Source organism: Balaenoptera borealis (assembly GCF_965194805.1).
Source record: "Balaenoptera borealis genome assembly, chromosome: 13".
Taxonomy (NCBI): Eukaryota; Metazoa; Chordata; class Mammalia; order Artiodactyla; family Balaenopteridae; genus Balaenoptera; species Balaenoptera borealis.
Genome location: NC_138870.1, coordinates 43,764,810 through 43,782,048, shown reverse-complemented (window position 1 = coordinate 43,782,048; position 17,239 = coordinate 43,764,810). Strand labels below are relative to the sequence as shown.

At 43.5% G+C, this 17,239-nt stretch overlaps 1 protein-coding gene across 3 annotated transcripts in view; it reads right to left on the bottom strand.

Annotated features, from left to right (window-relative positions):
* SLC4A8 (solute carrier family 4 member 8) overlaps window positions 1-17,239 on the bottom strand; it is an 88,379-nt gene that overhangs the window by 23,996 nt on the left and 47,144 nt on the right. For all 3 annotated transcript variants that reach the window (XM_082352349.1, XM_082352350.1, XM_082352351.1), the window contains exons 12-16: window positions 16,867-17,041; window positions 16,123-16,256; window positions 14,605-14,850; window positions 3,248-3,353; window positions 2,496-2,657 (exon numbers count right to left, since the gene is read on the bottom strand). In XM_082352349.1, coding sequence (XP_082208475.1) covers window positions 2,496-2,657; window positions 3,248-3,353; window positions 14,605-14,850; window positions 16,123-16,256; window positions 16,867-17,041 — 823 coding nt within the window. The remainder of the gene's footprint in view (window positions 1-2,495; window positions 2,658-3,247; window positions 3,354-14,604; window positions 14,851-16,122; window positions 16,257-16,866; window positions 17,042-17,239) is intronic.

Sequence of the window (17,239 nt, the reverse complement as noted above, 5' to 3'; positions counted from 1 at the left end):
CAGAATCTGAGCCCTTCTCACCACCCCCATGGCTCCCACCCAGATCAAAGGCACCAGCAACTCTTGTCTCTGTAGCCGCAGCAGACTCCTAACCCTGCCTCTGTCCTTATTTAAAGCTGCAGGAGGGACTTCCCTGGTGGCGCAGTGGTTACGAATCTGCCTGCCAATGCAGGGGACACGGGTTCAAGCCCTGGTCCGGGAAGATCCCACATGCTATGGGGCAACTAAGCCTGTGCACCACAACTACTGAGCCTGCACTCTGGAGCCCACGAGCCACAACTACTGAGCCTGTGGGCCACAACTACTGAAGCCTGCACGCCTAGAGCCCGCCCACCGCAACGAAGAGTAGCCCCCGCTCTCCGCAACTAGAGAAAGCCCACGTGCAGCAATGAAGACCCAACGCAGCCAAAAATAAATAAATAAATAAATATTTTAAAATTAATTAATTAAAAAAAATAAAGCCGCTGGAGTGATCATTTAAAACACAGGTCAGATCACATCACTCCTCTACCCAAACCCTGAAATGGCTCCTCATTTCACTGAGTTAAAAAACCCAGAGCCCTTCTTGGCCCGTGAGGCCTGCACGCACTGGCATCTTTACTGCTCTGACCCAGCTCCCAATGCTCCCTGGCTCACTCACTCTGCTCCAGCCACACAGACCTCCTTGCTGTTCCTTACTCATGCCAGACTCACTCCCACCTCAGGGCCTTTATACTTGCTCATCCCTCTGCCTCAACTGCTTTCCCTCCAGGTAACCCTGTGGGTAGCTCCCTCCCTTACGTTCACTCAAATATCACCTTCCCCATCAGATCTTCTCTGATGCTCCTCCTTAAAATTGGTCACCACCCTCCATCCCAGCACTTCCTGAACTCCTTTCCTACTTTATTTTTCTCCATAGCACTTATCACCATTGTGCCCCTTAGGGGACTGACTCTCCCACTCTATAGTTTAGTGTAGCTTTAATAAAATACAATGCCCCTCAAATGCCCAGTGCCCACCTTAATCTGAACTTCCAACGAGACAGAACCAAATATATCTTAGCCCCCTGTAACATCACTGACACCTTCATCTGACTTTGCTTTCCTTTGAAACCTGACGTTTCCAGCTCCCTTTCCCTGGTTTTGTTAGTTCTCCTATGAATGTTACATAAATTCTTCTCTGAAAATGTAGCTGCCCCACCATGAAGCCCATCCTGACCAGCCTGGGGCCCAGCGCCCTTCTCTCCTCTGAACTCCTATGGCCCTTATGGCATCTAACTATTTACTACTGTCTCCTATGGGCATGGTTGCTTCATGGGTTTCCCCTTCCTATCTGATGGCAGGGACCATATATTTTATAAAATCATATAATAGCTTTATTGAGATACAATTAACATGTTTTACAGTTTGTTTTATTATTATTTTTTTATTGAAGGATAGTTGATTTACAATGTTTCAGGTGTACAGCAAAGTGATTCAGTTCCATATATACACACACACACACACACACACACACACACACACATATATTCTTTTTCAGATCCTTTTCCGTTATAGGTTATTATAAGATATTGAGCAGAGTTCCCTGGGCTCTACAGTAGGTCTTTGTTGTTTTATCTATTTTGTACATAGTAGTGTGTATGTTACAGAGGTCATATTTTAAACTTCTTCTGCATCTCCCATAGCACTCGACCCGGGCCTGAGCAAGTAGTCAGTACACAGCTGCCACTTGTTCACAATTGGTCCAGACCGGAAACACGCCCCAGAACTGATTCCATATGTGCCTCCCTTAACCACTGGGTAGGTTGACTGATGTCTGAGACTGTGTTTTCGTCGTGAACGTGTGCACAGTAAATGCCTCAGCTGCTGAGCCCTCACCCATTCACACATCCTGCTCTGCAAAGGCGCCCGACTGAAGACTCGCACACGCAGAAAAACTGCCATTTCCTCCTGATTATTCTCCTCCTCAAAGCAAAGACCCCTTTAGCCACTCTACGCTTGGCCTCTAATTCCACCCTGCCAAAACCAGTCACGATACAAATAATGCCATCTGCGTCAGGGAGAGACGGTTGAGGCTTCAAACCGTCATGCAGACCAAGTCAGTGATTTCATAAGCTATTGCCAGAGCCATCCCAGGGAGGAAACTCTGGGGTCCCCTACACATCCCAAGCAATCACCCCAATTTACTATCTTCAGGAGCCAGCTCCAGCTACTGCTCGCTATGTGCCCCAGCACGCTGGAAATGAGACTTAATCACTCTTAGAGAACACGATTACCACCTTAAACTCACCTGACACTTTTCAATCAAAACCTCTTAAGTATTAACCCCTCATCCCACACCACACATCTATGAAAGAGGCTGCTGGACGCAGGAAGAAGAGAAGGCCACGGCCTCCAAAATCAGGTCATTTGGAGCTTGGCGCCTGCCAATCTACTCACAAGCACCATGGAGGCTGAGAACAGGCTCTGTTATATTAGAAGTCTAACACAAAAGAAATGCAAGAGCGTGCTACCTACTCTGGTTGGGAAATAGCGGCTTGTCTTAAATGTCTTCAAGGTGCTGGAGAGGATGAAGGTGGTGAAGAAGAGAATGCAGGACCAAAAGAGCACATCGGGAGTATAGGGTCCATGGTGGCCGCACGCAGAGCCCGTGAACTCTCCATGCATCTCCTGGCACTCCTGAAGGAACAGGCATTCTGGGTGATGAAAGGCAGGCACGAGGGAAGAAACAGCTGCTGAGTCCACCAGCACTGTCATCCCACGGTTGCTGGGAAGCTCAGGCTGCCTGCAGCATCTACTTGCCCTTCGTGTAGTTGTGGGGCTCTTGCTTGCAGGTAGGGTGACTACTTAAAGTCCTAACTAAAACACTTTTGTAAAGGAAACCAAACTGTCTCAAGAAAACACGAGGTTCTAGGAGGGCCCTAACAATCTGTATTATTTTTATTACAGAGGACTTCCAAACTTGAATGTTCTTCGAGCCCCACAAAACCTGGATGTGCCCCCCCTACCCTCTCTGATTTCATCTGCCCACATCCTGAGTGCAGGGTCACTGGGTGGGATCGTGTGGGAGAGAAGAGAGAGGTAGTCCTCCTTTCCCTTTATGCAGAGAGAATTTTGAAGGGGAAAGGAAAGTCAGTAAGAATAGTTTAAAAAAAGCTTTATTTTTGTAAATGCCAGAGCTTGCTGAAGGGCTACCCCACTTCTACCTAGAAGGTCCCCTTAAACCTGGTGGTCACAAGACTGAGCCTCCTGGCAGCACCCAGACTTACACTAACAGTCAGGTTGGCCCAGTGGACTTCTGTTGTCACGATGTTGTGGTCCTTCCAGTACTGTAAGGTGTGATTGTTTGGATTCTCTGGGAGAGTACACCTGCAGCTGAGGGGAGAAGAAAAAAGATTCCTAAGGGAAGTAGCCAAGTATTCAGTTAAATATAGCCATGACAGGGCCACAGACACTGCCAAAGCCCAAATTATTTCTCCTTTGCCCACTTCAGATCCCTGAGGTTGGTCCTATTCATTGAGACCCAACCACACCCTGATTTTTCAGTCAATCATTACTAAAATTGGGCTCAAATCGGCATGTGGGTCTTGGGTTAAATTGTGCTGACAACCAAGTTTGGCATCTGATGTGGTAGTTTCCTTGCTTAGTTTCTATTTCTTAGGCTCTTCCTATGAAATTCACTCTACATAGCAAGGAGGACCGGATACACCGTTCAGCTCTCAACAGCTTCCCCAAGCCTAAGTATCTTGCTCCTTAAACCTGCTCATCACATTCTTGCTCTAAAAATCAGAGCCTCTTGGAATTATGACGGAAGCTACATTATCCCTGGTAATATCCCACTATCCTGACCATTCCCTGGCTTCCCCCAGCCTCGTCTCGCATCCAAACCAGAGCAGACCAGACCTGTCCCACTGGCCACCATGTTGCTTCCCAGTCCCAGCATGCTTCACTCCTGAACTGCCTCCCAGTATACTCAACTGATACAGCCATTCCCACCAACTTTGTTTCATCTCTGATTTTAATAAGCATGCCTTCTAAGGATATAGCATCACAGAATTAAAATTCAAAAAGATCTCAATAGGTAATAACAATAGGAGGAAATCAACAAAATGAAAATAGGGGAAGCCAAAAAGTCCTACATTTAGGTATAAAAAAATCAATTCCAAACTTGGAAACAACAAAGATGTCCTGCAGTAGGTGAATGGATGTACTGTAGTACATCTAGACAATGGACTATTACTCAGTGCTAAAAAGAAATGAGCTATCAAGCCATGGAAAGACATCGAAGACCTTTAAGTGTGTATTATGAAGAGAATGAAGCCAATCTGAAAAGGCTACATACTCTTTCATCACAACTATATGACATTGTGGAAAAGGCAAAACTGCGGAGTAAAAAGATCAGTGGTTGCCAGGGGTTGGGGTGATGGGGAGGGATAAATATGAAGAGCACAGAGGATTTTTAGGGCAGGGAAACTATTCTGTAGGATACTATAGTAGCAGATATGTCATTATACATTTGTCAAAATCCACAGAATGTACAATGCCAAGAGTGAACCCTAATGTAAACTCTGGACTTTGGGTAATAATGATGTGTCATTGACTGCAACAAACATGCCACTCTGATGAGGGATGTTGATAGTGGCGGAGGCTGTGAGTGTGTGCGCAGTGGGTGTGTGGGAATTCTCTGTACTTTCGGCTCAATTCTGCTGTGATTCTAGAACTTGCTCTTAAAAAATTAAGTCTATTTAGGGACTTCCCCGGTGGCACAGTGGTTAAGAATCCGCCTGCCAATGCAGGGGACACGGGTTCAAGCCCTGGTCTGGGAAGATTCCACATGCCGTGGAGCAACTAAACCTGTGTGTCACAACTACTGAAGCCTGTGCGCCTAGGGCCCGTGCTCCGCAACAAGAGAAGCCACCCCAATGAGAAGCCTGTGTACCACACGGAGAGTAGCCCCTGCTCGCCGCAACTAGAGAAAGCCCGCGCCCAGCAATGAAGACCCAACGCAGCGAGGAGGAGCTTCAAGATGGCAGAAGAGTAAGACGTGGAGATCACCTTCCCCCCCCCACCAAATACATCAGAAATACATCTACATGTGGAACAACTCCTACAGAACACCTACTGAACGCTGGCAGAAGACCTCAGACCTCCCAAAAGGCAAGAAACTCCCCACGTACCTGGGTAGGGCAAAAGAAAAAAGAAAAAACAGAGACAAAAGAATAGGGATGGGACCTGCACCTCTGGGAGGGAGCTGTGAAGGAGGAAAAGTTTCCACACACTAGGAAGCCCCTTCACTGGTGGAGACGGGGGGTGGGCGGGGGGGAAGCTTCGGAGCCACGGAGGAGAGCGCAGCAATAGGGGTGCGGAGGGCAAAGTGGAGAGATTCCCGCACGGAGGATCAGTGCCGACCAGCACTCACCAGCCCGAGAGGCTTGTCTGTTCACCCGCCGGGGCCAGGCGGGGGCTGGGAGCTGAGGCTCGGGCTTCGGAGGTCGGATCCCATGGAGAGGACTGGGGTTGGCGGCGTGAACACAGCCTGCAGGGGGCTAGTGTGCCACAGCTAGCCGTGAGGGAGTCCGGGAAAAAGTCCAGAGCTGCCGAAGAGGCAAGAGACTTTTTCTTGCCTCTCTGTTTCCTGGTGAGCGAGGAGAGGGGATTAAGAGCACTGCCTAAAGGAGCTTCAGAGACAGGCACGAGCCGCGGCTATCAGCGCGGACCCCAGAGACGGGCATGAGACGCTAAGGCTGCTGCTGCCGCTACCGGGAGGCCTGTGAGCAAGCACAGGTCACTCTCCACACCTCCCCTCCCAGGAGCCTGTGCAGCCCGCCACTGCCAGGGTCCCGTGATCCAGGGACAACTTCCCCGGGAGAACGCACGGCGCGCCTCAGGCTGCTGCAACGTCACGCCGGCCTCTGCCACCGCAGGCTCGCCCCGCGTCCGTACCCCTCCCTCCCCCCGGCCTGGGTGAGCCAGAGCCCCCGAATCAGCTGCTCCTCTAACCCCGTCCTGTCTGAGAGAAGAAAAGACGCCCTCAGGCGACCTACACGCAGAGGAGGGGCCAAATCCAAAGCTGAACCCCAGGAGCTGTGCGAACAAAGAAGAGAAAGGGAAATTTCTCCCAGCAGCCTCAGGAGCAGCGGATTAAAGCTCCACAAACAACTTGATGTACGCTGCATCTGTGGAATACCTGAATAGACAACGAATCATCCCAAATTGAGGAGGTGGACTTTGGGAGCAACAATATATATATATTTTTTCCCTTTTTCTCTTTTTGTGAGTGTGTATGCGTATGCTTCTGTGTGTGATTTTGTCTGTATAGCTTTGCTTTTACCATTTGTCCTAGGGTTCTGTCTGTCCATTTTTGTTTTTTGTTTTTTGTTTTTAGTATAGTTTTCAGTGCTTGTTATCATTGGTGAATTTGTTTTTTGGTTTGGTTGTTCTTTTTCTTTCTTTTTTTTAATTACTTAAAAAAATTTTTTAATAATTATTTTTTGTTTTTTATCTTAATAACTCTTTATTTTATTTTATCTTTTTCTTTCTTTCTTTCTTTTTTTTCTCCCTTTTATTCTGAGCCGTGTGGATGCCAGGCTCTCGGTGCTCCGGCCAGGCGTCAGGGCTGTGCCTCTGAGGTGGGAGAGCCAAGTTCAGGACATTGGTCCACCAGAGGCCTCCCAGCTCCACGTAATATCAAAAGGCAAAAATCTCCCAGAGACCTCCATCTCAACGCCAAGACCCAGCTTCACTCAACGACCAGCAAGCTACAGTGCTGGACACCCTATGCCAAATAACTAGCAAGACAGCAACACAACCCCACCATTAGCAGAGAGGCTGCCTAAAATCATAATAAGGTCACAGACACCCCAAAACACACCATCAGACGTGGACCTGCCCACCAGAAAGACAAGATCCAGCCTCATCGACCAGAACACATGCACTAGTCCCCTCCACCAGGAAGCCTACACAACCCACTGAACCAACCTTAGCAACTGCGGGCAGACACCAAAAACAAGGGGAACTACGAACGTGCAGCCTGCGAAGAGGAGACCCCAAACACAGTAAGTTAAGCAAAATGAGAAGACAGAGAAACACACAGCAGATGAAGGAGCAAGGTAAAAACCCACCAGACCTAACAAATGAAGAGGAAATAGGCAGTCTCCCTGAAAAAGAATTCAGAATAATGATGGTAAAGGTGATCCAAAATCTGGAAATAGAATGGAGAAAATACGAGAAACGTTTAACAAGGACCTAGAAGAACTAAAGAGCAAAGAAACAATCATGAACAACACAATAAATGAAATTAAAAATTCTCTAGAAGGGATCAATAGCACAATAACTGAGGCAGAAGAACGGATAAGTGACCTGGAAGATAAAATAGTAGAAATAACTACTGCAGAGCAGAATAAAGAAAAAAGAGTGAAAAGAATTGAGGACAGTCTCAGAGACCTCTGGGACAATATTAAACGCACCAACATTCGACTTATAGGGGTCCCAGAAGAAGAAGAGAAAACGAAAGGGACTGAGAAAATATTTGAAGAGATTATAGTTGAAAACTTCCCTAATATGGGAAAGGAAATAGTTAATCAAGTCCAGGAAGCACAGACAGTCCCATACAGGATAAATCCAAGGAGAAACACGCCAAGACACATATTAATCAAACTATCAAAAATTAAATACAAAGAAAAAATATTAAAAGCAGCAAAGGAAAAACAACAAATAACACATAAGGGAATCCCCATAAGGTTAACAGCTGATCTTTCAGCAGAAACTCTGCAAGCCAGAAGGGAGTGGCAGGATATATTTAAAGTGATGAAAGGGAAAAACCTACAACCAAGATTACTCTATTCAGCGAGGATTTCATTCAGATTTGATGGAGAAATTAAAACCTTTACAGACAAGCAAAAGCTAAGAGAATTCAGCACAACCAAACCAGCTTTACAACAAATGCTAAAGGAACTTCTCTAGTCAGGAAACACAAGAGAAGGAAAAGACCTACAATAACAAACCCAAAACAATTAAGAAAATGGTAATAGGAACATACATATCGATAATTAACTTAAATGTAAATGGATTAAATGCTCCAACCAAAAGACACAGACTGGCTGAATGGATACAAAAACAAGACCCGTACATATGCTGTCTACAAGAGACCCACTTCAGACCTAGGGACACATACAGACTGAAAGTGAGGGGATGGAACAAGATATTCCATGCAAACGGAAATCAAAAGAAAGCTGGGGTAGCAATTCTCATATCAGACAAAATAGACTTTGAAACAAAGACTATTACAAGAGACAAAGAAGGACACAACATAATGATCAAGGGATCAATCCAAGAAGAAGATATAACAATTGTAAATATTTATGCTCCCAACATAGGAGCACCTCAATACATAAGGCAAATACTAACAGCCATAAAAGGGGAAATCGACAGCAACACAGTCATAGCAGGGGACTTTAACACCCCACTTTCACCAATGGACAGATCATCCAAAATGAAAATAAATAAGGAAACACAAGCTTTAAATGATACATTAAACAAGATGGACTTAATTGATATTTATAGGACATTCCATCCAAAAACAACAGAATACACTTTCTTCTCAAGTGCTCATGGAACATTCTCCAGGATAGATCATATCCTGGGTCACAAATCAAGCCTTGGTAAATTTAAGAAAATTGAGATCGTATCAAGTATCTTTTCCGACCACAGCGCTATGAGACTAGATATCAATTACAGGAAAAAAATCTGTAAAAAATACAAACACATGGAGGCTAAACAATACATTACTTAATAACCAAGAGATCACTGAAGAAACCAAAGAGGAAATCAAAAAATACCTAGAAACAAATGACAATGAAAACACGACAACCCAAAACCTATGGGATGCAGCAAAAGCAGTTCTAAGAGGGAAGTTTATAGCAATACAATCCTACCTTAAGAAACAAGAAACATCTCAAATAAACAATCTAACCTTACACCTAAAGCAATTAGAGAAAGAAGAACAAAAAAACCCCAAAGTTAGCAGAAGGAAAGAAATCATAAAGATCAGATCAGAAATAAATGAAAAAGAAATGAAGGAAACGATAGCAAAGATCAATAAAACTAAAAGTTGGTTCTTTGAGAAGATAAACAAAATTGATAAACCATTAGACAAACTCATCAAGAAAAAAAGGGAGAAGACCAAATCAATAGAATTATAAATGACAAAGGGGAAGTAACAACGGACACTGCAGAAATACAAAGGATCATGAGAGATACTGCAAGCAACTATATGCCGATAAAATGGACAACTTGGAAGAAATGGACAAATTCTTAGAAAAGCACAACCTTCCAAGACGGAACCAGGAAGAAATAGAAAATATAAACAGACCAATCACAAACACTGAAATTGAAACTGTGATTAAAAATCTTCCAACAAACAAAAGCCCAGGACCAGATGGCTTCACAGGTGAATTCTATGAAACATTTAGAGGAGCGCTAACACCTATCCTTCTCAAACTCTTCCAAAATACAGCAGAGGAAGGAACACTCCCAAACTCATTCTACGAGGCCACCATCACCCTGATACCAAAACCAGACAAAGATGTCACAAAAAAAAGAAAACTACAGGCCAATAGCACCGACGAACACAGATGCAAAAATCCTCAACAAAATACTAGCAAACAGAATCCAACAGCACATTAAAAGGATCATACACCATGATCAAGTGGGGTTTATCCCAGGAATGCAAGGATTCTTCAATATACGCAAATCAATCAATGTGATACACCATATTAACAAATTGAAGGAGAAAAACCATATGATCATCTCAATAGATGCAGAGAAAGCTTTCGACAAAATTCAACACACATTTAAGATAAAAACCCTCCAGAAAGTAGGCATAGAGGAAACTTACCTCAACATAATAAAGGGCATATATGACAAACCCACAGCCAACATCATCCTCAATCGTGAAAAACTGAAACCGTTTCCACTAAGATCAGGAACAAGACAAGGTTGCCCACTCTCACTACCATTATTCAACATAGTTTTGGAAGTTTCAGCCACAGCAATCAGAGAAGAAAAAGAAATAAAAGGAAGCCAAATTGGAAAAGAAGTAACACTGTCACTGTTTGCAGATGACATGATACTATACATAGAGAATCCTAAAGATGCTACCAGAAAACTACTAGAGCTAATCAATGAACTTGGTAAAGTAGCAGGATACAAAATTAACGCACAGAAATCTCTTGCATTCCTATACACTAATGATGAAAAATCTGAAAGTGAAATTAAGAAAACACTCCCATTTACCATTGCAACAAAAAGAATAAAATACCTAGGAATAAACGTACCTAAGGAGACAAAAGACCTGTATGCAGAAAATTAAAAGACACTGATGAAAGAAATTAAAGATGATACAAATAGATGGAGAGCTACACCATGTTCTTGGATTGGAAGAATCAACATTGTGAAAATGACTATACTACCCAAAGCAATCTACAGATGCAATGCAATCCCTATCAAACTATCACTGGCATTTTTCACAGAACTAGAACAAAAAATTTCACAATTTGTATGGAAACACAAAAGACCCCGAATAGCCAAAGCAATCTTGAGAACAAAAAATGGAGCTGGAGGAATCAGGCCCCCAGACTTCAGACTATACTACAAAGCTACAGTAATCAAGACAGTATGGTACTGGCACAAAAACAGAAATATAGATCAATAGAACAGGATAGGAAGCCCAGAGGTAAACCCACGCACACATGGTCACCTTCTCTTTGATAAAGGAGGCAAGCATATACAGTGGAGAAAAGACAGCCTCTTCAAGAAGTGGTGCTGGGAAAACTGGACAGCTACATGTAAAACAATGAAATTAGAACACTCCCTAACACCATACACAAAAATAAACTCAAAATGGATTAAAGACCTAAATGTAAGGCCAGACGCTATCAAACTCTTAGAGGAAAACATAGGCAGAACACTATGACATAAATCACAGCAAGATCCTTTTTGACCCAACTCCTAGAGAAATGGAAATAAAAACAAAAATAAACAAATGGGATCTAATGAAACTTAAAAGCTTTTGCACAGCCAAGGAAACCATAAACAAGACGAAAAGACAACCCTCAGAATGGCAGAAAATTTTTGCAAATGAAGCGACTGACAAAGGATTAATCTCCAAAATTTACAAGCAGCTCATGCAGCTCAATATCAAAAAAAAAACAACCCAATCCAAAAATGGGCAGAAGACCTAAATAGACATTTCTCCAAAGAAGATATACAGACTGCGAACAAACACATAAAAGAATGCTCAACATCACTAATCATTAGAGAAATGCAAATCAAAACTACAATGAGGGGCTTCCCTGGTGGCTCAGTGGATGAGAATCCGCCTGCCAATGCAGGGGACACAGGTTCGAGCCCTGGTCTGGGAAGATCCCACATGCCGCGGAGTAACTGGGCCTGTGAGCCACAATTACTGAGCCTGCGCATCTGGAGCTTGTGCTCCGCAACAAGAGAGGCCACGATAGTGAGAGGCCCACGCACCGCGATGAAGAGTGGCCCCCACTTGCCACAACTAGAAGAAAGCCCTTGCACAGAAACGAAGACCCAACACAGCCATAAATAAATTTAAAAAAAATAAAAAAATAAAAACTACAATGAGGTTGATACCTCACACCGGTCAGAATGGCCATCATCAAAAATCTACAAACAATAAATGCTGGAGAGTGTGTGGAGAAAAGGGAACCCTCATACACTGTTGGTGGGAATGTAAATTGATACAGCCACTATGGAGAACAGTATGGAGGTTCCTTAAAAAACTAAAAATAGAACTACCATACGACCCAGCATCTCACTACTGGGCATATACCCTGAGAAAACCATTAATTTAAAAAGAGTCATGTACCACAATGTTCATTGCAGCTCTATTTACAACAGCCAGGACTTGGAAGCAACCTAAGTGTCCATCAACAGACGAATGGATAAAGAAGATGTGGCACATATATACAATGGAATATTACTCAGCCATAAAAAGAAACGAAATTGAGTTATTTGTAGTGAGGTGGATGGACCTAGGGTCTGTCATACAGAGTGAAGTAAGTCAGAAGGAGAAAAACAAATACCGTACGCTAACACATATATATGGAATCTAAAAAAAAAAAAAAAAAAAATGGTCATGAAGAACCTAGGGGCAAGACGGGAATAAAGATGCAGACCTACTAGAGAATGGACTTGAGGACACGGGGAGGGGGAAGGGTAAGCTAGGACAAAGTGGGAGAGTGGTAGTGTATATAGGGACATATATACACTACCAAATGTAAAATAGATAGCTAGTGGGAAGCAGTCGCATAGCACAGGGAGATCAGCTCAGTGCTTTGTGACCAGCTAGAAGGGTGGGATAGGGAGGAAGACGCCAAGAGCAAAGAGATATGGGGATATATGTATATGTATAACTGATTCACTTTGTTATAAAGCAGAAACTAACACACCACTGTAAAGCAATTATACTCCAATAAAAATGTTAAAAACAAAAAAAAAGAAAAAAAACCCAATGCAGCCTAAATAAATAAATAAATAAATTTATTTTTTAAAAAAATTAAGTCTATTTAAAAAATCAGTTCCACACATATTAACATAAAATCACTTGAAGAGTTGGGGAGTTCTAGCTTCATATCAGCTCTATATGAATCAACAGTGGAATGCAACGGAAATATAAGAAAAATACCATCTTGAGCTTTATTAACAAGAACTACAGTATCCAGATTCAAAGTCTACTCAGTCCAGAGCTGGTCACTTTTGTCTGTCTTCTCCCACTAGAATATAAGCCTCATGAGGGTAGATCCTTTGTCTGTCATGTTCACCATTATGTTTCCAGAGCCTAAACAGTGCCTGGCACATAGTAGGTGCTCAATAAATATTTGTTAAATGAATAAATGAATGATTAAAAAAGGTCAAAGAATGAACCCTACTCCAATGCCAATGGGCAATCCCGAACTCTAATGCCAATCAGCAATCCACTAGGCTTCAAAGATTATACTCCCTAATGGTGATTATTCTATAATAAAATCATTTTTAAATTCTAATGCATGTTTTATGAGTCCTGGTTTTTAAAGGGTGAATGAAAGGATAGCTAGAATCTAGGAAAGTGTATCTGTGGCTGGTTGGCAGGCACTTCCATGCAGTGTGCCTTCCGCTCAGGCAGTTTCAGGTTGACATTGTTCACTTCACAACCAGACCTTCCAAATCAGAATGGTACAGCCAGAAGGAGGGGACTTGATGTTCAAAGCTAAAGGATGAGGAGAATTCTATTTAGTCATAATTTGGAGAACACTATTCCAGAGAATAAATGTTTATAGGACCAGACTCTCCTAGAGGGTTGAAAACACAGCCAACTACTGTGTCCCTTTTCCAACTGATCCAAACCATACTGAATAACCAAAGAAAATACAATCTCTTGAGTTGAAATCTAGGTAAGTAAGTAGATTTCTAGATCTTTAGCCTACAGAGTAAGAGACCTGTGATCTGTAAGGAATTATTAATATTCTCTACCTAATAATTCCTAAGAGTAGCCTATATGTACTTACAGAGATCTTGATGTGGTCCAAGGCCTCACAAGTCCTTGCAAAAGAAGTTCTTCCCAACAACTAACTTGAATTCTCCCTGCTACATTTGCCGCCTACTTTTGTCTCAATGCCTGGACCCAAAAGACATGCTCTGGAAAGCATTTCTCAAGTCCCCTCTGAGTTTCACTCTTTTTTTTTTTTTTTTTAAAGAAATTCACGTTCTTTTATTTATTTATTTATGACTGTGTTGAGTCCTCGTTTCTGTGTGAGGGCTTTCTCTAGTTGCGGCAAGTGGGGACCACTCTTCCATCGCGGTGCGCGGGCCTCTCACCATCGCGGCCTCTCTTGTTGCGGAGCACAGGCTCCAGACGCGCAGGCTCAGCAATTGTGGCTCACGGGCCCAGTTGCTCCGTGGCATGTGGGATCTTCCCAGACCAGGGCTCGAACCTGTGTCCCCTGCATTGGCAGGCAGATTCTCAACCACTGCGCCACCAGGGAAGCCCTGAGTTTCACTCTTAATCCATCTTCCCCATCATCACTTTTTTTTTTTTTTTTTTATAGTGAATACAGAGAGATGTCAGAGGAGCTAGTTAGAGTAGCAAGTATTTATTTATTTATGGCTGTGTTGGGTCTTCATTTCTGTGCGAGGGCTTTCTCTAGCTGTGGCAAGTGGGGGCCACTCTTCATCGCGGTGCGCGGGCCTCTATCGTGGCCTCTCTTGTTGCGGAGCACAGGTTCCAGACGCGCAGGCTCAGTAATTGTGGCTCACAGGCCCAGTTGCTCCGCGGCATGTGGGATCTTCCCAGACCAGGGCTTGAACCCGTATCCCCTGCATTGGCAGGCAGACTCTCAACCACTGCGCCACCAGGGAAGCCCCCCCATCATCACTTTTGACTGTTCTCCTCTGGCAGGCCCCCAGGTCTCCACATCATGTCTGAGCTCTGTTTCCCAGAGGGCCAAGATACTTCCTTAACAGAAGCTACAAGTAAAGTACTGCCTGGCACACTAGTTCAGCCATTATACTCAGGTCCTTCACTTTATTTTTTAAAAAAAGAAGAAGCAGCAAGCATACTTACTAATACAGACTAAGGTGGTCCAGGTGACTGTGCATGTGGATGGGGTAGGTCTCTGCCAGGTGAATCAGCTTTTCTATTGCTTCATAGATGAAAATAATGCAAATCAGGGAGGCAAACGCTTCTTCGGTGAAGCGGGTAATGTAGCAGACAAGGGAACTGGCGTCAGTTGCCACAAGGACAATACACAGGAAGGCGGTCCACAGTCCGATACAAGCTCGCAGGGAGAGGTATGAAAGAGCATAGTCTCTGAAACAAAACCAAAGTTCATCAAAAATCAGGGGTGGATGGCATTACATTCTGACCCATTGCATTACAGGCAAAGGGTCAGAAACGTGGTTAGTTCATCTCTTATTATCACTTCCAGTACTGCAACCCAGTTTGTCCCGAATTCTGACTGCATTTCACTCCTGAAGGCTGCCCTGGGACGGTGTGACAAAGATTTGCTTTACGGGTGGTATTTGCCACAGCAAGGACAGAGACAGTGGAGGAGGTGGAAACTGTCCGCCACACACTTCTGCCATCACTGCCCGACGTGATTAAGATCCTATTCTCGCAGTTAAGAAAAAGGAGCTGGCCCTTGTTCCACATGCTCCTACTTCTAATACAAAATGAAAGAAAAAGACTTTATAGGAAAAGAAGGGAAACGAGGGCACTGCGGACCCCCATCACCACAAACAATATGAAAAGGGAGTATTAGGTCAAATTCAAAATTGACTGGAACAGACAGATATCAAAAACAAACTTATGGATACCAAAGGGGAAACGTGGGAGGGAGGGATAACTCAGGAGCTTGGGATGAACATACACACATAACTGTATATAAAATAGATAATCAACAAGGACCTACTGTATAGCACAGGGAACTCTACTCAATATTCTGTGATAACCTATATGAGAAAAGAACCTAAAAAAGAATGAATGTATGTATATGTATAACTGAATCACTTTTCTGTACACCTGAAACTAGCACAACATTGTAAATCAACTATGCTCCAATTTAAAATTAAAAAAGAAAATATCTATACAATAAAAAAAATTTTTTTTAATTTTTAAATAAAAATTGACTGGACATACTGTATAGCACAGGGAACTCTACCTAATGCACTGTGGTAACCTAAATGGGAGGGAAGTCCAAAAGGGAGGGGATATCTGTATGTGTATGGCTGATTCATTTTGTTGTGCAGTGAAGGCTAACACAACAGTGTAAAGCAACCATACTCCAATAAAAATTAATAAAATTTAAAAAAATTGACTGGAAATGGAAATGGAGGAGTTTGGATTAGCTAGGGAAAGTGTTTTTAAAGATAAAAAGTCAAGACTTCAATAGTGGTTGAAGGACATTAATAAAGCTCTTTAAGGCCAAGAGATCTGCTATTTTAGGTATGGTCCTACCTGGGGTCAGGGCAACAGACCAAACAATGTTCTTCGCCTACTTATACTCACCTAGGACCCTGGCATTCAACCCTAACAGCACACTAACACATCCAGATAGAGTTTTCAGAAAACCAAATGTCTTACTTGCAGAATTTGAACAAAATCTTTTCAAACACAAGCACTGGCCCAGTACTTCCAAGGATGGTGAGAGCCTGTCCGGCAAACAAGGAATAGGCAATCCCAGTCATGGAGGCGCCAAACAAGGATTCAATTGCACTCTGAGAGGGGAAGAAAAGATTATCTCTGAGTCCACAGCCCAACTGCAGTGAGTGATGCAGGCTTACGTTCATCCCCAACTCAGCTCTCCGGTGTGCCTACAAGTCATTTGCTTGTATTTCGTCTTAGCAAGAGTGATGTGTACACAGTCTAATCCTCCTCTAAACGGATACCACTTTGATAATTCAGGTGCCCAAATCCATCCACATATGATTCCTTAACTAAGTCCTGTTCTGAATGACTCAATTCAGTATTTATAAATATACATAGAAAAGCACAATGATACCATTCACACTACGGGCTGTCATACAGAGTCACCTTAAATCTCATTTGCATATGACATTGATACATCATTTTCCATCCTTGGAGCAATGGGCAATGCAACTGGGCAATCAGTTACTGAAATTGATATTCAAGCAGAAGAGGGTCTGTTCTAAAGGGAGAGCTGTGCTGCTGGCTGGCATGAAGTCAGAAGACCACAGTAATTCAGTAGGAAGAATCCAATCTCCTCAGTCCTCGCCCAGGGAATTTTCCCCCACAGTGGACTTGGCTGCCATCATGAAATTTTTACCCTTGTTTTTGGGACCATTAGAAGTGGTTAAAAGTTCTTACTATGCGCCCCTCAGTGGCTTCTCCGAGCAGTCCCCCAAAGGTGATGACAGGTGACATGCAGGCGCAGTACAGGAACAGAAAGGAGGCCAAACACTGTAAGCTGAGTGCGTCCCGGTAGTCGCTCCAGTACCAGGGGGCCTTCCGCTTGATGTCCAGCACCAAGCCCCCAAATAGCCTGCGGAAACATGGCAGACAGGCCTCTAACGCAGTCCCTCTCCCAGGAAAGTGTGTCAACAGCACACATCTGAAAGCACTTCAAATGTGCTCTGAATAGAGGTAATATTTTGGCTTCAATGTGACCCCAAGTTCAAGAGATCTCTCTGGGGCCAGCACGGATTCTATCTGCAACCAAGGGCATGAGTTTGAATGATTA